The sequence below is a fragment of the Xiphias gladius genome, chromosome 17, assembly GCF_016859285.1.
Source record: "Xiphias gladius isolate SHS-SW01 ecotype Sanya breed wild chromosome 17, ASM1685928v1, whole genome shotgun sequence".
Taxonomy (NCBI): domain Eukaryota; kingdom Metazoa; phylum Chordata; class Actinopteri; order Istiophoriformes; family Xiphiidae; genus Xiphias; species Xiphias gladius.
In genome coordinates, this window is record NC_053416.1 from 623,056 (window position 1) to 645,000 (window position 21,945).

Here is a 21,945-nt window from a genome sequence, read left to right on the forward strand (position 1 = left end):
TAATGAAATGGAAATACTCAAGTATAGTACAGCTACCTGAGATCTGTACTTCGGCGTGGTATTTGAGTAAATGAACACTGGGAGTGGATTACATCTGTGACTGAACTCCCCTCCACCGTTTGTAAACAGCCCCGTCATTCTGTTGCACATTAAAATTCCTGGAATTAGACCCATATATCTGCTGATTTTCATTTTTTATCAGTATCGTAGTATATGTCGACCAATAAGTAAGAAGAAATGTAAAAATGGCCGACAGTCGCTCTCTAACGTAGTTTGTCACCCAAATTGATTTTACAACTGTAAAATGTCTTGCTCAGTGTGTAACTTGATCACAATTATTTGAAAAAAAATAGGTGTAGGGCTCAAACTAACAATTTCATCTCCAGTTATTTTCTCAATTTAATCAATTAATAATTCGGTAAGAAAAAAGTGACAAATGCCCGTCACAAGCACAAACTCATGTCATCAAATGTCCCGTATATTCCAGCCAAAACTCCAAAGCCCAAAAATTTTAATTTTTTATCACTGAAGACCAAGAGAAGCCGTAAATTGTCACATTTGAGAAGCTGGAACAATGAAATGTTTACTGTTGAATCGTAAAATATTTTACGATGCATCATATTAAAAGTTCTTCGTATGTTTGGTATGTAAAATTTGTAAAGTAACTGCAGTAAAAAGTACAGTTCTTCCCTCTGAGATGTAGTGAAGTAGAAGTATAAAGTGTAATGAAATGGAAATACTCAAGTATAGTACAGCTACCTGAGATCTGTACTTCGGCGTGGTACTTGAGTAAATGAACACTGGGAGTGGATTACATCTGTGACTGAACTCCCCTCCACCGTTTGTAAACAGCCCCGTCATTCTGTTGCACATTAAAATTCCTGGAATTAGACCCATATATCTGCTGATTTTCATTTTTTATCAGTATCGTAGTATATGTCGACCAATAAGTAAGAAGAAATGTAAAAATGGCCGACAGTCGCTCTCTAACGTAGTTTGTCACCCAAATTGATTTTACAACTGTAAAATGTCTTGCTCAGTGTGTAACTTGATCACAATTATTTGAAAAAAAATAGGTGTAGGGCTCAAACTAACAATTTCATCTCCAGTTATTTTCTCAATTTAATCAATTAATAATTCGGTAAGAAAAAAGTGACAAATGCCCGTCACAAGCACAAACTCATGTCATCAAATGTCCCGTATATTCCAGCCAAAACTCCAAAGCCCAAAAATTTTAATTTTTTATCACTGAAGACCAAGAGAAGCCGTAAATTGTCACATTTGAGAAGCTGGAACCGCAAATTTTTGGCATTTTTGCTTAAAAAATTACTTAAGCGATTAACAAATAATGGATTCATCGACTAATTGTAGGAGCTCTAGTTATGAGTTTGTTAAAAAAACAATGAGTCACTATATTAATTTAGTATTTTTTAAAATTGCCAAATATCATTATCAGTATCGGGCAAGGATTCGTCTTTGGATGTCTGTTGTTTGACCAACAGTCTAAAAACCAAAGATATTCAGTTTACTGTGATAGAAAACAGAGACAAGCGGAGGATCTGCCTTGATTGTTCTTGTTGTCTGGAGAAAATAATCAGAATAGCTACAGAAAGGAAATTATCGAGCAGAAACACCAAATAATCTCTGTTTGCAGCTTCACAAATATGAGAACTTTCTGCTTTTCTATGTTTTCTATCACAGCAAACTGATCGTCTTTGTGTTTTGGACTGTTAGTTGGGTTAAAAAAGTTGTTTGAAAACATCACTTTGGGCCCTTAGAAACTGTGAGGGACATGTTTCACTTTTACTGACATTTGATAGGTTGAACAACGAATTGATTCATCCGAGAAAGTACTGACTAATAATGGAAATAAGGTAATAATCATTACCCTTAATCACGCAGACAGGGATATCGGAAATGTTCTAATGAAGCTTGGGATGTTCAGATGTTGTCGTGTGTTGTAGAGATCGAACGTGCAGTTTTGTCGTCCGGTGTGAATGTTTCATCCGCCGTCCTCCGTTGTGTTTGTCCAGGATGCTCCAGGGGCCGTACGGCAGCCTGGACCGGGACCGGCCCCTCATCCGGCTGCCTTTCACCAGCTTCGCCGTGGGGATTGTTCTGCTCCCCCTGACCGGCCTCATCGCCTGCCTCTCCATTTCACTCATGTACCACTTCGAAGACGCAACGTACACACACTGTCATGTAAGTCGCCGTGGAAACCTAGGCACGCACAGCGGTGAACTGTAGAGCGACTTTCAGAGAGCAGACCTGCGTGTAACGTGGGTCTATGACACGCTTCCGACTCATCCTCCCGAGCCGGGTGTCGCATCTGGCGTCGGTAAATGTTTTTACTGGGAGGAACTCCACACGCCAGAAGCTCCGGAACCTCTTAATCTCGACAGTTTTCCGTCGGCGTGGTCGTACTAATCAAAACACGCCGCAAATCCATCAAAAAAGATGTGGAGCAAAGTTTGTTTGTGGCAAGCGTATACGACGTACTCGCACGCCCAACCACAATCAGATTCCTGACTGGCAACCCGCATCGAGGACCCCATTCACCTTAAATTCCACCCGCATCAGACCCTCATCCAGACGTGGTCGTGAAGGGGGGTCGGCTGATTCACGTGGACTCATACAGGAGTTCCCCAACGCGGGTTTAACCCACGTCACTGTGTCGGTCCGAATGTTGAGTAATTAGACCCATAAAAAAATCTTTATTTATTACTCGTCTCCAATTTTAATCTGCTTGTTCAAACCACCAGGAGGTTTGAGACTCATTGTATCCAGATGTCAAGAAGGTGTAAACCCACCTGTCTCTGCAAGACACATCTGTAATCTTTTCTCTCCCATAGTGTTACTGTGTGTGGAAACTTCTTCATACGTCCTCGGTTTGTCTCCTCTGTCCTCGTGACGACAGCGGCTGAAGTTTCGTTGAAATAGCAGGAAAATGAAATGAGCTGTTGTTCTGTTTCCTGAAGGATCCGTGGTTGAGAGAGCGACGCGGGTTAGAGCCGTGAAGACCGTCATACTTTTCTCTCATAGTTCATTCACTGATCAAACCCTATGTGAGATAAGGAATTAATACAAGCGGCATCAGAAATGTGACGTTCCCCTGTTTAGTATTCATAAGCAGTATGGAAATGTTTAATAAACGGTTTTTAAGACATTATAATGTAGTTATAAGCAGCTGTAAGGACATGTTTAAGTTTTTATTAATGTTTGGTGTAACTTGTCCTGTGAAGACATATTTTATTATATTTCATTATTACAGCTGAGCTTTACTATATTGTTGTTCATCATCTGTTTATGCAGCAGCCCATTCATGAAATGTTCACTTACTGCTGAAAACTGCTAAACCAAGCTTTGCTGGAAGTCTAATACTTTCTCTGAGTAGATCTGTGTTTCTCAGTAGGAAAGCTGAAATAAGCGTCTTTGTGGTTTTTTTTGTTTATTTTTTTTGTTCTCACCAACCAGGTGTCAAACTACCTCCCGTCCATCAGCGCTGCCATCAGCCGCGTGCCGGAGCGCTACATCTGGCGCTGCTGCATCGGCCTGCACTCAGCGCCCCGCTACCTGGTGGCTGCCGCCTATTTCAACTTCTACCGCGGCCGCTTCGCCAAGAGGATGCTGGAGCTGCTGCTGAGCGGACTGGCTCTCGTCTGCAGCCTCGCCGAAAACACCGGCCTGCTGGTGCTCACATACGTGTCGTCCACCGAAACTTACAGTGAGTACAACACGATCAGCCGACCCAGGTCCTCCAGTCAGAGCAGCCAGAATTAGCTGAGCAGGGATAGATTACTGCCTAGTACAACTCGTAACCAAATAAAAATAAAAATTTCTTTTTAGAATACAACGCCATGTTTCCTAGGACAGAATACATTTAATTTATTGTAAACTTCTTTTTATTAACCTTAGTTGATTTTTTTTAAATACAGAATAATTAATACCAGACCTTATCTCCTTTTTTAGCAAACATGTACTTTATGTAAGACGAGGGGGGGTTACAGGTCTGTGTCCAGGGGACAGTCGTCTCATCGTGTGTCCATGGCTGCAGGACATGCGCAGTTACCAACAGCAGCTGTTCGCTGATGTTATTTCATATCGGAGCGTTTCACCTTGTTCATCTGACGTTCGTTCGTCACGGTGGATGAACAGAGTGAATATTGATCACGGTCAGTTTATCACTGCAGGGAACCAGGAAGTTCAACTGCAGTCTGAAGACATTTGACCCATTTTGAAACTGTGCCCCAGTCTGCCCCCCCTTTCTAAAGTTTCTTAACTCATCGATGCGTGAGAGTGGTATCAATCTGAACATTTAAGTCTCAGCAAGAAAGAGAAGAAGACGATTTCACCAAATGTTGAAATGTTTATTTAATTTTAAAGGATCAGTTATTCCACTTTCTTTTGTCTCTCTTTGTAAAGCATCTGCTTCCTATTTCTATAAAGTGCTAACCATGTAAATAGTAGTCACTTATTTACCTATCGGTGCACATTCTCCCTGAATTGTTCAAGAAAAAAGGGGAAATAAGAGAGACAGAGTTTGTCATTAAATATATTTAGTGTGGGGAGAGAGAAGCAGCTTCTCTGACCTCGTCCTGCTCCTGTCCTCACTGTTTAATCTGAAATGAAAGGTGTGAAGGGGTTAATGTCCTGTTTGTCTCCGCAGGTGTTCATAAAAACGGTTTCGTCGTGTTCGTAGGGAGCTCGCTGCTGCACATGCTCATTACATGCAGACTGTGGCAGGTGATCAAGAGATACTATGTGAACCCAGAGGTAAACAAAACTTTCTCCTTTCTCTGGTCTGTGTTTTCATCTCAGTGTCCACCACATGTCTCTGAAGTTTAACATGTTATTTGTCCAAATAACCAATTGATCTTCCTAAGTGTGTGTGTGTGTGTGTGTGTGTGTGTGTGTGTGTGTGTGTGTGAATTGTTATATAAAAATCTCCAGAATAATGCAAAACCTCTTCAGTGTTTTAGTGTAATAAATAAATGTGCAACATTTCAAGCATTTATACTCCTGTGCCTCAATCTAGAAAAAGGTGACGTAGGGTCCAACCAATTAGGCAAAGGAAAATAAATAATTTAAGTTGCAGTTTCCAGTGGTGTAGTCAGATGCTGGTGGCAGCATGTAGCACCATCACCTGGATTTGAAGGGAGACTATGAGACTTCGTTTGCGAGCAGAGAATTACTTCAGAAAGACTCTTTTTATTCTGAATTTTTAAAACCAGTGTATTGTGTTAAGTGATTTGTAAGGTTACCATTTCTAACTTTGAAATAAAAAGTTTAAGAAGTTCTGTGTGCTGGTTAAAGCTTATCTTGAAATAAAACCGGCTTTGTTGGCCTTGGTCTTGACTCTGTCTTAGACTCATTTGGAGTCTTGACTGTGTTCAGTGTTAGACCGAGGCGGTTTTGACAGCCGTGTCTGTTTTTATGTTCACTAGGGCTGAGCAATAATATGGCTTTGTTGTGTTCTGTTGTCCAAATTAAGGATTTCCAGAAAAAACATCATAAAAAGTTCCCATAATTAGTTTAGTAAGGATTTGCTTCAGATGTGTGTGGGTTTTTTATTTTTTATTTATTTATTTTTTTTCATGTAATGCACAGCAGAGGAGCGTTGCATTAAACATTTTGATTATTATAGATTTTATAGATTTTATCTGTGATTTTGCACAGAGTTGCATATCAACAGTGAAAACATTTTCATATTAATATCTGGACATATTTAAAACATGTCACTTCACCCTAATCAGATCTGCTGTGGACGTTGTTACATTTTCTTGGTTGAAGACTTGAAAAGGTCTTTAAAAAACATTAAATTTGATTTCAAAAAGTGCAGCTATACTCTGTCATCACATCAACCATCCGTACTGTTAGAAGCAGAGTGGAGTTTCCACCTGCAGGGGGCACTGCGGAACTACAAATCCACTTCATGGACACAGAGCAGGGTTTTGGTTTTTATTCCTCAGGACATGAGTGTCTTGAAGAGGTTCAGTAGTACTTGAGGAGGTTCTTTATAAATTCATGAGGAGGATCATGTGGTTCTTGAGGGGGTTTCGGTGCTGAGGAGGTTCTAGTGCATCCAAAAGAGTGTTAGTGGTGCTTGAAGGGCTTCTTAGTGTCCTTACAGGGGCCCCAGTGTTGCTTAAGGAGGATTTAGTAGTTCTTGAGTAGGTTCTGTTGGTCCTTGAGGTGGTTCTAGGAGCACTAGTGGAGGTTTTTAGGGGCGTTTAAGGAGGTCTTGTGGTACTTGAAATGACTAAGGGGTTCTTGAGGAGGTTTTGGAGTCCTTGTGGTGGGTTTTGGAGTACTTGATATGGTTTTGAGGAGGTTCTAAAGCCCGAGAAAGACATTTTCTTAAGTTTGAGGGATTCAAGAGATTCATTGTGTCCCCAGAGAGGTTCTGAGGGGTCTTGAGGAGGTTTCATTGATAGTTTAGGAGGTTCTTTCGGGTTTCGAACAGTGTTTGTGGTACTTGAGGAGGTTCAAGGAGTGCTAGAGGAAGATCATTGGGTCTTTGAGGAGGTTTTGAGGTCCTTGAGGACATTCTAGGGATCTTTGAGAATGTGTCATGAAAAGCAAGTTCAGTCTCTTTCCCAGACACAGACTGACGTATTTGACCTGTTGTTTTAAACGAAGACTTGGTAGAAAAGAGAGGTCCAGATCATGATGCTGGTTTTCAACAACGGGTCATTAAAACTGTTCTGGTGTAAAATAATGTGAACAGAGCACAAACCTGACGTGTGGATGTTTGTGCTGAACACAGATGTGTTGTCAGATGTTGAACTGCAGAGTAGGCTCACCCACTCTAGCAGGAAATAGATGAATAAGTTCCAAATTTAACGTCTGACTCAAACATTATTTTGTTTCTTCCCTGTTTCAGCATCAGCAGAGTAAATGTGTCACTCAGTGATCGCAGCAGTTTAACCAGACCCTCCCCCAAACCCACACTGAATGAAACTACATAGGAAAGCTGCTGACAGAATCTGTGGCGAGGTTTATTCACACGTCAGTGACAACTTCATCTGTCAGTTTAAACTCCAGTCCTCATGGTCGGTCACATGATGTGACTGCTGAGCTTCCAGGAAACCTTCACCACCTGATTCAAAGAAGAACTGCTTCTTATTTTAATATGTCGTGTAAATATAATCGGGGTTGCCACACATCCCAGTGAACCTGAGATCACCCACTTTATTTAAAGGCTTTTAACAGAGTCACTGAATGTGTCCGCTAGCCATGCCGTACAGAATAAGGTGGGCTGCTCGGCGCAGACGTGCACATGAGTTTTGTTTTATGCGATTAAAAAATGAGTTTTTGTCTGTATATCCTCAGGTTTTCAGCACAGTAATTATCTAGTATTTGAATGGAGAGAGGAGAAAGTCAGTGTTCGGCAAATACAAGAACCATGCTGATGGGAAGTCTGAGCCTCTGTCACATCAAAAAATATGCTGAAGCTAACAATAATGGATTTTTTTTAGGAACATGCTTTCCTCCAGGTTACAGCCCGAACCCTGGTTTTTTTAGTCTGTATCTGTTCACGTTCGGTCAAACTGTCCCATTAGAAGCTGTTTTCTGTATATTTTGTTACACTTACAGTACGTCTGTCGACTTTTTGTACTATGTCCCGTTGCACTAATGAAGGAAAAAACCGCCTTCATGATCACAAGAAACAGTTTTGCGCCACAATACCATGTGATGCAAACTGGGTGTTAGAATGCTCAGCTCGGGGCATCTCTACTTCTGTTTCTGAGGGAATTATCTATAAATCGATTGCATTTCAGTTCTCTGTGTGTGTCTTTCTCAGGAAATGAAGTCGTATCGATGGAAAGTGCGTCTCTTCTTGTTCAACGTCAGCTGTTGTCTGGCTGCAGCTTACTTCTTCAGACGCCACAACAAATACTGTGAAACAGGAGGTACGTGTCCAAGTTTCCCGGTTTTGCAGGATCTGCAGGTTTCCTCAACCGAAATCCTTAGAAAGTATAAAACTAGTCTTCAAATTGGTTTCCAAGCGTTCTCCGTCTTGTCTGTTGCTGCTGTCGGCGGAAATGTTGGATGTGAAATGTTTCTGTAAGTGGCTGCGTCTGTCAGGAGACGCTCTCCGCCTCCAGGTGTTTTTAGTAGAGAGCTCTGTCCCCAGTGGGACACCTGGACGACATGAGAACAGGTAAATCTCTTCTCAGTTAAACAACAAAACTGCATCACAGCGACATCTGGTGAGGAGAGGGAAGCCTGGACACTGAAACACAGAGCTGCACTTTAACATTTGCACACTTTGGAGAGAGTTTTGGAAAAGCTTCGTTTTTGGGAGAAAACCTGAGTTTCAGTCTGGACGGAGGCTGAAACGGAGAGAAAAAGATGCTTCCACTAATGTAACCGCCGTGATGTGGAGGCACTGTCAGTCACTGTCAGCAAACGCTGTCACTGCTGCTGCTACAGCAACAGCTCAGAATGGACAAGTCAAGATTTTAGCTAAAACGCCACTGAACTGAAATAAACGAATCGTCTTTGAACTGGTTAATCCAGCCGTCCATTTTCCGCTGCTTGAGTCCAGGTTTTGTTAGTTTTATTGATCATATCGTTAGGAATCATTGTTATGTACAGCTGGAAAGTGCTGAAAAGTGATATTTTAATCAGTAATTACAGGCCACATCATTCCTACTGGTTTTCCATCATACTTTCCTACTTTCGCCAGTACGATGGTGGAACAGGGATTCACTTTCACTCTATGTGGCATTAAAAAGGTCTTTAAAATTCTTAGACTTCACTTGCTGACACCATGTCTTCCTTCAGTTATTCACACGCCGTCTCTACCCCCCTGTTTCCCCGTCCTCCAGTCTACACCCTGTTTGCCCTCTTTGAATACCTGGTGGTCTTCTCCAACGTGGCCTTCCACATGACGGCCTTCTGGGACTTCGGGAGCAACGAGGTGATCGTGGCCACGCCGCCTGAAGACAAACGATACTAAGCGGCAGCTTCACCCTTTGACTTTTTACAAAGAGGTGAAAGGAAATCCACCAGTGGGACACCAGGACATGGGTTTTTATTTTATCTGGACACATAAAGGCGTCATGTCGCCTCATGAACATCATATGAGAACTGGTTCTGATGCCTTTTGCCAGCTCCGCAGATGAGAGTAAGCTTTGACCTGATCATTTCAACAACACTGGCGCTTCATGATGATTTGGGAGGTTTTGACCGTCAGCCTTGTGATGTTCTACAGAAGCATAGTTACGTATGGTTCAACATTTTTATCTAAACAATACCTGTAACTACATACCTGCTGAGTACACATTTGTCTCAAAAAACTAAAACAATTTAGAAAATACACCAAATCTCTCCAAAGTATTCCTGTTGATTGTATTGTCTGACCACAGCAGCTGTATAAACATCAGAGTGAATTATGGCTTAAAGAACAAGAAATCGAGACCAAGCTTCGGTGCCGGTTCTCAGCACTTCACAGTTTCTTGATATCTGGTTCTACAGACAGAATTTAGTCTGTAAGAAGTACTGAGGATACGTGCCCACCTCTATGTTCAGGTCAGCTTTTTAATTTATTCCTTTTACTAAATGTTTATTTCACAGCACAAACCAATGCCAACCTGCAGGTCCTGAGATGGGCCTTTAAACAAAACTGCAGGAGAAGAAACACAAAACACAAACAATGCAAAAAAAAAAGTGAATATAAAACTAATTGAAAAGCACCAGATCATTCATGGCTAGATGACTGGTTCCTCTTTAAAAACTTCCAGTCATGGTCCAGTTTAAGTTCAGATGAAGACGTCTGTCAGATGAGGATCTAGTGAAGGTCACAACTTTAACCTCATTCAGACCGGATTTCTGTCTGTAGGGGAGCTGTAGTGATTTTAACAGGACATGCTCTGGTCAGTCGTTTTAATCCCACCTGGAGCATACGTGGGTAATGCCAACCAGCCCTGAACATGATGATAATGATGATACTTTTCCATCAAGTCATTATTTCTGTCTGGCTCCAGTCTTTCAGTAATTGTGGAAACACATCACATTACATTCATTTGGCCGCCGTTTTTTTTTACAGTAAGTTCATTCAAACTCAAAGTGAACCAGATCTAGACGTCATCAACGTTTAGAAGGGCAACCCTCCCAAACGAAGAGATAACACACACAACACAGGTCAGCTAAAATACAGTTCGACAGAATACACACTACACACCTGTGACAGGGTTCCCTCATCTCCCCTACTTTTCCAACAGAATCCTTTAAATCAAGTCTATATAACCTACTGAAACCCTGTCTCCTAGAAACAGGTTTCTATACGACCAAACTAAACCAGCAGACACGTTTTGTAGGAAACATCATCTCTGGCTGCTTTACCAGAGGCAGCAGAGTCTCCAGGAGGTGGTTGTGGCGGATGGACGACCGTGACACCGGAGACCGGGTCCACATCTGTGGTTAAGGTTCAGGAAAGATGGTGGTTCTGGTTCAGTGTAGGAGAACAGGTTTGGTCCGAAGTCACTGTGAACTTTTTCTGTATCAAACCTGACCGGGATCTTTTGCGAACCTGAACCAGAACCAGAACCATAAACCAGTTTAATGATGCTGGACTCACTACAGGTGGATGTTTTGGTGCAGGATCAGAGATTTTGGGAGAAAACAAAATGTCTGTGAAGATTTCACTGATATGTTCAGTATCAACGTGTTTGATTTGCCAAATATGTAAATGAACAACTTCTCCTCGTTACATTAACAGAGAACGTGATGCGGTCACAGTTAACGTTTTCTACAAGACCCATTTGCTGTTGTCTCTGCAAAGCTGCATTCGTCAACTGATGAGATCTTACTTGAAAGCAGTTTCCTGAAGTTTGATCAAAACGCTCACTCTTGGCTAAAACAAGACTGAAATGTTAAGTTTTCTTTGACTAAGACGAGACTAAGATGTCCAGAGTTTTAGTCGACTTAAACCAAACTAAAAATGAAAAGGATGAGATCCACTAAATGTAACTAAAACTAAAATGGACTTCTGTCCTCAGGACTAAGACCAAATCTATGACTAACTGACAGTGCTGACAGCCATCTTCCCTGCGTCTCATTTATCTTTTGTTAACTACAAGTCAGAAAAGCTTCAGCAGGAGACGAGGGACAGGAAGAGGAAGTGGCTCCCTGCCTCTGAGGAGACGCTCTGGAGGAAAAGACGACATCCTGAACTGAGGAGAAACAGAGAAACACACTGACTTCAAGCAACTACCCAAACCCAAACTGAAGTCCACCCCCCAGTTCTGTCAGTCAGTCCAGTTCAGAGACTTTGTGCTTTTCCTCCTCTAAGTTTCAGAGGGAAATCCGAATCTGAAGATTCACTCTTTACAGCGAGTAATTACGTGGCTGTTTCATCGACTGGTAAAACAATTATATCTACAAAATGTTTCCATGAACTCTCCAGGAAAAAACTTCTTTCAGCTCAGTGGCACGTTGGGCCTCATGAAAGTAGTTCGGGAGGGATTTTTAGAGAACTGAAGTTCATTCACCAAGTTTCCCGTATCTGGATTTTTCTCTGAGGGTCTGGTTGGTCCCCTCCGGTTGCAGGAGTCACCCGCAGGAGGTTTGTCTCTCCACAGTTTGAGTTCAGAATAGTAAGCCTTCATTTGAATGAACTGTGAGTTTCAAATTAAAATGTGTCTGTCTGTAATGACCATGGCCAGATTAACCCCCTGAGGGGCCCCTGCTGACCCCCACTGTACATGTCCCTTTCATTATCTACCCAGACACCCAGAAACCAACCTAGAGCTGAAATCAATAGCCGATTAATCAATTAGTCCATTGACAGCACATTAGTTGGCAACAATTTTGATCGTGACTGAATTGTTCGTCTTTTTTTCTTTTAAGGCAATGTGAATATCTTTTGACTGTTGATAGGACAAAAGACATTAGAACATGTTCCGGTTCGCTTCAGGGAATAACGATGAGCGACACCGAGCAATCGATAATAAAATGATCCCAAAGAAAATGGTCGGACCTGCAGATACACAGAAAAAATGTAAGCATCTTGATAAAACACAACTTTACAGCGTATGAGCAACAAATATCAACTAAAGTAGTTCAGATCTTAAAACTGGATTCTGACGCAGACCAGAACCAGCAGATGGAGGATGGAGGACTTGACAGCTGATGTTTTACTTCAGACGAGAAGACTTCTAATCTGTGATTAATCACAATAATGTGGACCCACACGATGTGGAGTCAACCTGGGGGTATTTGGGGGTCTGGACAAATAGAGGTTCTGTACCTGTAATGAACAGGCCCCCTCCTTAGGGTCTGGGGGCTGGTCAGGGTGGGTCACTTGGTGTCCCAGCCTTCTCTCAAGGGTCTGGATGTGGGACAGTGATGTTTAAATCCTCTCGTCCAAGACAAGGGGGGGAAAAAAATGACCTGAAAATGATAATAAAAATGAGGCGATCTGCCATAAACACACACACACACACACACACTCTGACCCCCCCCCCAAGCCACTGTCTGTATGATGTGAGGTTCACCTTTGTTTATCCATGTGTTGTGTAATGTCATTTCTCACTACAAAAGAAACACATTTTGAAGAGCAGTGGAAAAGAGGCTCAGTGATTGGGATTTGTGAGACAGAACCATGTGTTCAGAGTATCTGTCTTTGTGCAAACGCAGTTTTAGTCGTTACTCCGCAGAGTTTTATGTATCTGGCTCCCGGACTGTGTGAAATTCTTCTTTTCACGCTTTGGTAACTTCTGTGAATTAAATTCACAGCAGGGTAACTACACACCACCGACTACAGCTGGAACAACTGATTGGTAAAAGATTGACTGGCTGCAGCTGCAGCTTTGCTTCCTAATGTGAATGTTTGGTTGGTTTTCTTTGTCTCCGTTAATCAACTGAATATATTAGTGTGTTTTTGACAAAACCAGGTTTTCTTTTCTTTTCCTGGAGTTCAGGAGGACTCTGAGTGAGAATAGATCCTATGTAAATAGGATACAGGGTGTGTGTGTGATTTGATTATTTTATTATCTGACACCATAAGACTCCTTTCATGGTTTGGGGAAGTTGTTTGGCTGCGAGTCATTTATTAAACTCACTTCCCCAAACTTCATTTTCCTGAACGATAAGTCACCTTCGCACAACAACAGTTACACAGAGGGACGCTGACAGAGTCGGCTGATGGAGGATGGAGCTGGTGAACGTGCTGTTAGCATTAAGCTAGTGGTGGAGGAAGAACTCCGATCTTTTGCTCGAGTAAAAGTACTAATACAACACAGTAAAAATACTCTGGCACAAGCTAAACTCCTGCATTGAAAATACTGCCTAAGGAAAACTATGTAAATATAAGTGGGTAAATGTGCTTGAAGTATTAAAAGTAAAAGTGCTCGATGCAGAAAAACGTCCCCGTGACTGTTGTTTTATATCATTAAATTATTATGACGGTTGGTTGAGGTGGAGCTGGTTTTTAATTATTCTATATGGGACTGCAACTAACGACTCTTAACTGTTGTCTAATGACTACTCATTGTGGATTCATCTCCTGATTATTTTCTCAAATAATCGATTGATAGCTCAAACACAGTTACCCGGAGCCTAACACGGAAGCTGGAACCATATTGACTGCTGAGAAGCGGTAGCTTTAAAGTAAGTAGTAAGTAAAGCTATTACATAATAGTAGTGGAGCAAGAGTGTAAAGTGGCCTGAAAAGAAAATACTCAAGTAAAGTACAACTACTTTAAATTTGTACTTAAGTCCAGTACTGGAGTAAATGTACTTCGTTAATTTCCATCGCTGCCTTTAGCTCAACGCACCGCTGCATACTGATCGTGACAAACGGCTGAAACTAGACCAGTTCTCAGCAGAGCGCAGACCTCATCTCACAATCTGCCCCCTTAATGTAACAGGTTCAGCCCTGGTCCAGGGCCCGTCCCTCCACCAAGTTGAAAAATTGGTTCAGTGGTTTTTTCGTAATGCTGCTATCAAACAGACAAAACCAACAAACAGACACGGGTGGAAACACAGGTGATAGAACACAGCAGGCAGATGTACTGTATGAACCATGTTTTAAATGTATCGTCACATTTAAATAAAAATACAGTGAATTGATAAAAACAAAATGATCAACAAAGTAAAACTGAGTAATGGCGACAAACTGGAGCCTCCTGGATGGTTTAGTTTCACAGCTACGGTGCCCTATGAGGTTTTCTCTTAAACGAGCAAAGTTGTGTTTACATTCAGAGTTTCTCACCAGGTCTGAGGCCTTAACAAACATTAAACATGTGCTAAGCTGATTCTAACGCTCGATATGTTCACATTCACGTTTCTTCTTCTTCACTGCCTTCGGCTGACGCAGTGGACAAACAGCTGGTGGACAGGATCAAAAACCTGCCGGGACTCGCTCATCAGACCTTCACTCCGGGCTGAAAATCTCAGCAGGAGCCTTCAAACGGTCTGAGTCTAACAAACAGAGGGTGTAGGTGAAATGCAAAACAGACTCAGGGTTTTTTACAAGCTGGAGATGCAATTAAAAATAAACCCAGACTATTTAAGACAATATTCTAAAACGACTTAATTATATTCATACAACTCATTCTCTCCCAAAAGGAGAAGGAGAACTGAAAAAAATCGTTTTTCTGAAAATGCTCTATGCACCTGACGCTGTTCTGGTTAAGTCACTGTAAACTCTTACCGCTCTAAGAAAATGGTTTCTCTCATCTTGTTGTGTTTGTTAGAGCAGACTTGAATTTTTTCATCTTTTGAACTCAGTCAAGGTTTTTTTTCAGTGCGTTCTTAAAGGTTTCATCAGCCTCAGGAGGAAAATGTGATCTCTGTCTGCAAACATGAACAATACCACACAGATCATATTGACCCCCATAAATGTGCATGGAAACACACTCCGCCTGTCTGCTACTAAAGTAAATTCTCAGTATCAATAACAGCCATTTCTTTAACTTCCTTATTTCTATTTACATCAGGGTATGACTGAGCAGCTTCCTGTCTGACCCACCCGTCTTCACAGACCATCTTCACACTGATTGGATTCTCGACTTTTTTATTCACAACAATTTGGTTTTTCCCACCAAACATTTGCATTCTTTTTGTCATGACAGCTGCACTGGTATAAAAATAGTCATTTCACAGATCAAGGGTTTTCAAAGAGCGAGAATGTGGGGGGGCCCGACAAAAGCAAGACGCCCCTTACCTCTGATTTGTGAGCAGATTTTTGGAGGTTTTTTCTGGACGGACATCAGATGATATCTTGGGAAAGTGTTAGTCACACTGATTCTATTTTTGGCTGGAACAGCGGGACCAGGCCTACAATCGCGAATGTCCACGACTGACGGACTGAGTGAGCAATGACGTTTCACTATCGGTCAGCCGGCTGAGTCTTGGAGTTTTCCAATTGGCTGTGGCTCTTTTATAATGAACTGACACATACAGTCTTTCTTGTGTCATCAGGGGACGTTTACAGGCAGTGTTGCCAACTTAGCCCCTTTGTTGCTACATTTACCGACTTTTCAGACCCTTTTAGCGACTTTCCTTCACAAAAGCACCTAGACACAAATCTAGTGACTTTTCGGACAAACCTTAGCTACTCTCCGTAGGAGCAGAGTCGCCAGTGTTGCCCTGCAGGAACACGGTCGGGCTTTCCCTCCCTGGGCAACACCTCTCTATGCGTCTCGTTCGATCGACCACACGGCAGCTGACACAGAGGCGAATGAGCTTCTTTCTTTAAATAAAATACAGCTGAAATTACAGCACAGCCTCACAGTCTGAAACCTCTGGTATAGAGGATCACCATACTAAAAGGCTCACAGCTGCTGCATCGAGATCCCCCATCAAACCTCTACTTCATACTGGTGCAATCGTCATGACAAAAGAAACACAAAGATACATCCCTGATAACAGCTGGACTGTGTGACTGGATGTTTTCAGCCTCATTAAGTAAATCGAAACGAGATGTGATCTGGTTTACTCTTGTGGTGTTTCAGTGAAAACAATGTGAAAACACTCCTGTGGGCCTTTAACTTGAGGAAATCTTTTCAAACACGATGTGCATCCGTGAAGGTGAAGATGGTCTTAATTAAAGCTTGACTTGTGCCAGACCACAAAGCCCCAAAAACTTCCAACTTGAACTGAGTCACAAAACATCTGAAGCCCAAACGGTTTTCCAATTACAGGGTCCCTCTGTGTTTTCTGTTTCTTCGCAACTGACTTTTCATTCGGCAGAATAACTGTTAGCGGAGGGTGTTTCCTTTTTCTTCTATCTTTGTGGCTGATCAGATGTTTGTGGTCGGCAAGAGCAGCAAGATTCACTGCAAATCACTGATCAGTCTGACATCAAGTCCACATACGGTTTATCCAGAGGTGCACAAAACAATACAACAGCAGAGCAGCGCACAGTCATGGTACATGAAAACATCCTGCACATGTCCAAAGGCATCAGCGCTGACCACCGCAGAGCCGCACACGTGTAAAATGACACTTTAATTTGATTGTAATTATTTCTCAAAGGCTGTCATTCATTGCAGCATTAAATATGCTATAAAATAATGGTTGATTATTCAGCCCCCCCCCCCCCGTAATTCCAACACTGAGCCCGGAACTACCCTTTTCTCATTAAAAGATAAAATTCAAACCAAACATAAAAAAAAGATATTTTTAACATGAACTCTCCAACCAGTCTCTCAGGCACTCATGCCACAAAATCAGGCCGACTCAAACCCGTCAGGTCCCGTCGGGCTCCGTCGGGTCCGGTCGGGTCCCATTGGATCCTGTCGAGTCCTGGCGGTTGGCGGCCCGGTCCTACAGCAGGACGCAGTGCCTCTTGCTGACGACGGGCTGTGGGTTGAGGAAGGCCCTCACGGCCTCGATGAACACGTCCTTTATGCCGTCCTGGTTGAGGGCTGAACATTCCAGGTAGCGGATGGCGTGGATATGGCGGGCGAGGGAGGCGCCCTGCTGGTGGGTGACAGGCGTCTGGTTCTGCTCCTTCAGCTTCTTCTGAGTCTCGGCGTCGTTTCGGAGGTCGCTCTTTGTGCCGACCAGGAGGACAGGAACGCCAGGACAATGGTGAGACACCTGAAGATGAGAACAAGAAAGAGCGAGAGCTCAAAGGACAACGAGACACTAGCTTGTCTTTAAAGCAAAAGTTTAGTATTCTGGGAAATCCTCTGCTCTTTCTCTCTGAGAGTCACATGTACAGATGACGCCACTCTCGTGTCTGCGCCGTAAGTATGAAGCTACAGCAGCTGGCTAGCTTAGCTTAGCATAAGGACTGGTAACAGGAGGAAACAGCTAGCCTGGCTCCCAGCCCAGAAATGGTCCAGGTAGTAACCCTCGTAAAACTGCGAGTTGTTGTTTCAACACTCTGGTTTTTGGACAGATTAAACAAATGAGATACGTGTTACTCAGGGCGCCGTGCAGGTGCCGGGAGGCGTTTGTTCGCTTCTACAGAGACAGACTGGTTTTCCGGGCCGTGTTTTCTCAGCACAGGGGCCTCTATAAGGCAGTGCTGTCACATGAAATATATAAATAGTTACAGGACCACGTGTCCTGTAGGCCGAGGCCTCAGGTAATAAACGAGAATATACAGATTATGTAGTAATCTGCACTGCAAGCATAAAGAACTAACACGAATAGACTGATAACTGGAGACCATCGCAGCAGCCGCGGCGCCCGTCGGCAGGTCGACGTTCCGACCCACGACTCGTTACTACACTATTACATGAGTACGCAGTAGTCATGGGTCGGACCGCGTCCGTCTTCACTTTGATCCCAACTACGCACCCGTAAAGGTTGTGACTGCGTTCTGAACAGCTGTGACGCCATCACCACCAGCCACGCTGCCGCGGCCGGGGCTGAAGGAGCGAATGGAACGTCCATTGAGCAAGAACATTCTCATGAAAGGTTTGATTCACGAAAACCTCGCCCACATGATGCCTTTTATAACCAACTGCAGTTGAACTAGAATGTAATTATTTAAAAGCTGAAGCTGCTGCGCTCAAGATTTAGTTTATACATCACAAAAATTATGGAAATTACAATCACATCCTAATTAACCAACACGTATTACATAATCATAAAGGTGACCAGTATAAGACGTCATATATAATGTCGTTTGACAGTGTGTGTATGGTTTAAGTTTATTTATACTGCAGCCTGTGACATTCTGACAATATACGGTGAAGCAGAATAAAAATGTGTGTGGCTGCAGCTTCTGCCAAAGACAAACGGGACGTAATCGTGTGCCCTCTTCTCCTGTGCATCACAGTAATGTTAACGAGTGAAAGTACAACATGTATTTTACCTCCCACAGTAAGAATCAGCTCTGTGGCCTGTTCCTTCCCCATTTGCCCAAACTTCACTTTTGTTTTCAGTCCTGTACCTGTAGGTGCCAGTTTGTACAAAAACCCTTTAGTCTCATTTATTTCTGCTTTCCTCTAAAATGTCCGGTTGTTTCTCTGTGGTTCCCCACTGTTCCTGCTTTTAAGTACCAGCAGCAGCAGTCTGTGCTTTATTGGGACCTGATTCATGCAACAGCAGTTCACTGTAAATCACAGGCTGCATTATAAAGTCTTACCGACAAAAATATCTTTAAACCGTAGATATAAAGTCGAGCAACATAAAAATATATTCCACAAGCGATAAGCGACCTGTCAAAAAGGGGGTTTAAATTAATTTCTTCTTTCTTTTATTTTTTTTTCTGCTTGTTTAATCTGTTGCCGGGTATTGGTGACCTCTGACCTCCGGATGCCACTTGTGTTTGACGTTCTCGTAGGAGGCCGGGCTGGAGATGGAGAAGCAGATGATGAAGACGTTGCTCTGCGGGTAGGACAGCGTCCTCAGCCGGTCGTACTCCTCCTGACCCGCCGTGTCCCACAGGTTCAGACTGATGATCCTGCCGTCCACCGTCACCTGAAGGCACCACACACACACACACACACACACTGAGTCAGAGTTACAGGCGTTTGTGTACTGGTGCTGTGTAACTACGGTGGTAAAAACGTGCTGTCAGTTGGGGGAGCGGCGCCATCCATCAGTTTCTCCACCAGAGTAAGTGAGTCCCATTCAGATCATACGACTTAAACAACAACGTTAAGACCAGCCTGGGCGCTACACACTGCTCCCAGATCCATCACTAAATGTTCTGAGACTCGCGCCTCAGCAGCGTCAGTTTGGACCGGGGGCGGCCGTCGTCACCCTCCTGCAGTAATGACGCACCGGTTCCTGGTCTGTCCCTCCTCGGACCACTGACCGTAGGTCCCCACCAGTCTCTGACCCCGTCGTCTGACCACAGTGATCGGGTCCTTGTCAGGTCTTCACACACCGGCTCATTCCTGCCACTTCCAACACGTTGACCACGAGAACCGACCGGCCACTCCCCGTCTGATAAACCCCAGAGCTCGACGTTAGGGTTTGGGTTCGTCTGTGACTGGTCAGGACGTTTCGTCTACACCTCCACCCTCCCCGCCTCCCGCCTCCCCGCCCCCAAAACAAAAGCACCACACAAATACACATTAAAAGCAGCGAACAACCACCTCAACGCCAGCAGCACCGCACCCGAACTGCCGGCGGTCCTTTGTCACATCCTCTACTCGTTCCACATTGTTACTCTGAAAACGCTCTATACACGTACAGACGGTACACGCGCTACTGAGAACCTCAAATAAAACATCTAACCGCAGTTACATTTGACTCCAAGTTCACCACTGATAAATTCGTGCACTTTAAAAGGCCTGATCTGTGACCAGTTATAACAGGTTCCCAGACGTTTGAGACTTGGTCCCATTTGTCTTCAGATACGTGAGACAGTCTTTCGTATGGACTGACACGAAGGAGCCACATCAACACATCTGGGCTCTCGGATTACACCTCACTTTACCAGCAGGTTTTTCAGGACCATGTGACCCAAAGGCTTCAGTGTTACGGAAACATCAGGGGAGTCACAAGTCTTGGCTTTATGATCTATAATCTTACCAACTTCTACCAATTCATTTCTGAATATTAATAATTAATTGTCTTTATTTAACACACTCACAACAATTTGTGATGATGTATTAATCGTTTAAGTCAAAAATACAAAAATAAAAATTTCTGCTTTTCTGTATCTTATGCTAATTGATTGAAAATAACAATAATTATGAATATTTACTAAGTACATTTACTCGAGTACTTCAGTACAATTTTCAGGCACTTTACTTGAGTATTGCCATTCGAAGCCACTTCATACCTCACCACATCTCAGAAGGAAATACTGTACTTTTTACTGCACTGCATTCATCTGGAAGCTTTAGGTACTTTGCAGATGTTGAGTATTAATACAAAATATAACCAACGAATGAATTATGATGTATAATTATAAAGTAATCTGTCCAGCAGGATACAAAGTAGCAGCGGCATTGATGTGAAACGAACATGAATCCATCACTGGTGATAATTCAGTGATATCATTCTGCAGAACCACTACTCTGACATGTGGTTCTTTAACTACATGCTGATGCTGATGCTCTTGTCCTTTCAGTCAAGTAAAACGTGGACTGCAGGACTTTGGTAACCGAGTATTTCTACACTGTGGTACCGGTATGTGACAGTGAACTGAACGTCTTTGGGTTCTGACAAAACAAGACATTTGAGGTCAGCTTGGACTTTAGCAAACTGTCACTTTAAATTGTGATTTTTTTATTTTACTATTGACATTTGACACTGTCTGACCTTTTATGGTCAAACAATCAGTCAAAGAATCAAGAAAAAAATCTGCACATTTCTTGATAATGAAAATAAGCATTATTTGCACTAGAGACACACACACACACACACACACACACACACCTGGCTGCTGTAGTTGTCGAACACGGTGGGGATGTACTCTTTGGGAAAAGCTCCCGTGGTGTAGGAGATGAGGAGGCAGGTCTTCCCCACAGCACCGTCACCCACAACCACACACTTTATAGTCTGCATGATGTCTCCTGACCTCTGAACCTTCAGCAACCTGCAACACACACACACACACACACACATTACTACTGTTAGTGGGCATTCAGTCGCACATTAAAACAGCCTGACAGACGCTTGATCTGCTCGCCGATTCCTGCAGGAGGATCTGATTCGTACGCACAAAAACCGTGTCTACGCCAGCACGTGTCACCTGAACCGGACTCCAGACCATGGACCCTGGGTGATACGATGATATGAGGTGGAAGACCCAAACTCAGAACAAACCCTTGTTTGTGTGTTATTGTTTGTGCAGTTAAATGTCCATCGACGGTGTTTTTACAATCTTAGTTTTACAGAATTTATGATGATGAATTTTATCGGCCCTTCTATTCACACTGGAGCCATTGGATCCGGTTCCAGTATGAGCTCTATAAACGAACCGCTGAGCATCTTTCTGACGTTTTATAATGACGTTGTCACGACGATGATGCTTTACAGGTTCGCGTGATGAAATAATGCTACGGGCGCTGGAAATAGCCAGATGAACCTCCTGAAGGGCCCGGGGCAAAACCCTGTTGTTGGGCCCCGGTTGACCCCCTACTACACATGTCAGCGTCGTAATTTCCCAGACACCCAGAAACCAACCAGTGCTCAAACGATCCGGTGATTAGTCGACTCATGGCAACAATTTTGAAGACTGAATAAACGTTTAAGTCTTTTTTTATAAAGCAAAATTAAAAATTTGCAGCTACCAGCTTCTAAATTGTAAATAACCGATAGTTTCCGAGTTTTCTGTGACAGTAAACGCAACACTGGTTTCCCAGATCATACCTGTGGGCTCCAGGGAATAACAATGGGCATATTTCCACCGCTTCCTGACAAATAACAGTCAGATGTGTTGATAATGAAAATAATTGTTGGTTGCAGCCTTACAGTTGTCTCTGTGCTCTCTCCACCCAAACCGCGAGCAAACATCCCAGGTAACTAACCGAGGGTTTGGCAGGAAGAATCTGGACAGTGACGACCAGACACAGG

General features: G+C 43.1%; 2 protein-coding genes across 5 annotated transcripts in view; one reads left to right on the top strand and one right to left on the bottom strand.

The window, feature by feature from the left end:
* pgap2 (post-GPI attachment to proteins 2) overlaps positions 1–21,945 on the top strand; it is a 31,015-nt gene that overhangs the window by 1,489 nt on the left and 7,581 nt on the right. Inside the window, exons 2-7 of one of the 4 annotated variants that reach the window (XR_005709235.1) lie at positions 2,034–2,202; positions 3,475–3,724; positions 4,667–4,773; positions 7,805–7,913; positions 8,835–9,537; positions 10,326–10,359. Coding sequence is in view for 2 of the 4 variants with exons in the window: in XM_040150414.1 (XP_040006348.1) it covers positions 2,035–2,202; positions 3,475–3,724; positions 4,667–4,773; positions 7,805–7,913; positions 8,835–8,965 (765 nt within the window). In the remaining 2 variants the exon portion in view is untranslated. Of the gene's footprint in view, positions 1–2,033; positions 2,203–3,474; positions 3,725–4,666; positions 4,774–7,804; positions 7,914–8,834; positions 10,219–10,325; positions 10,360–11,886; positions 13,456–21,945 lie in introns of those variants that run through there. The other 3 variants (XR_005709236.1, XM_040150415.1, XM_040150414.1) reach the window with 3 other exon arrangements.
* The window catches only part of rhogb (ras homolog family member Gb), a 17,771-nt gene continuing 12,492 nt past the window's right edge, over positions 16,667–21,945 (bottom strand). The window contains exons 3-5 of the mRNA XM_040150431.1: positions 20,806–20,965; positions 18,721–18,891; positions 16,667–17,055 (exon numbers count right to left, since the gene is read on the bottom strand). Coding sequence (XP_040006365.1) covers positions 16,780–17,055; positions 18,721–18,891; positions 20,806–20,934 — 576 coding nt within the window. The 5' untranslated portion in view covers positions 20,935–20,965 and the 3' untranslated portion in view covers positions 16,667–16,779. The remainder of the gene's footprint in view (positions 17,056–18,720; positions 18,892–20,805; positions 20,966–21,945) is intronic.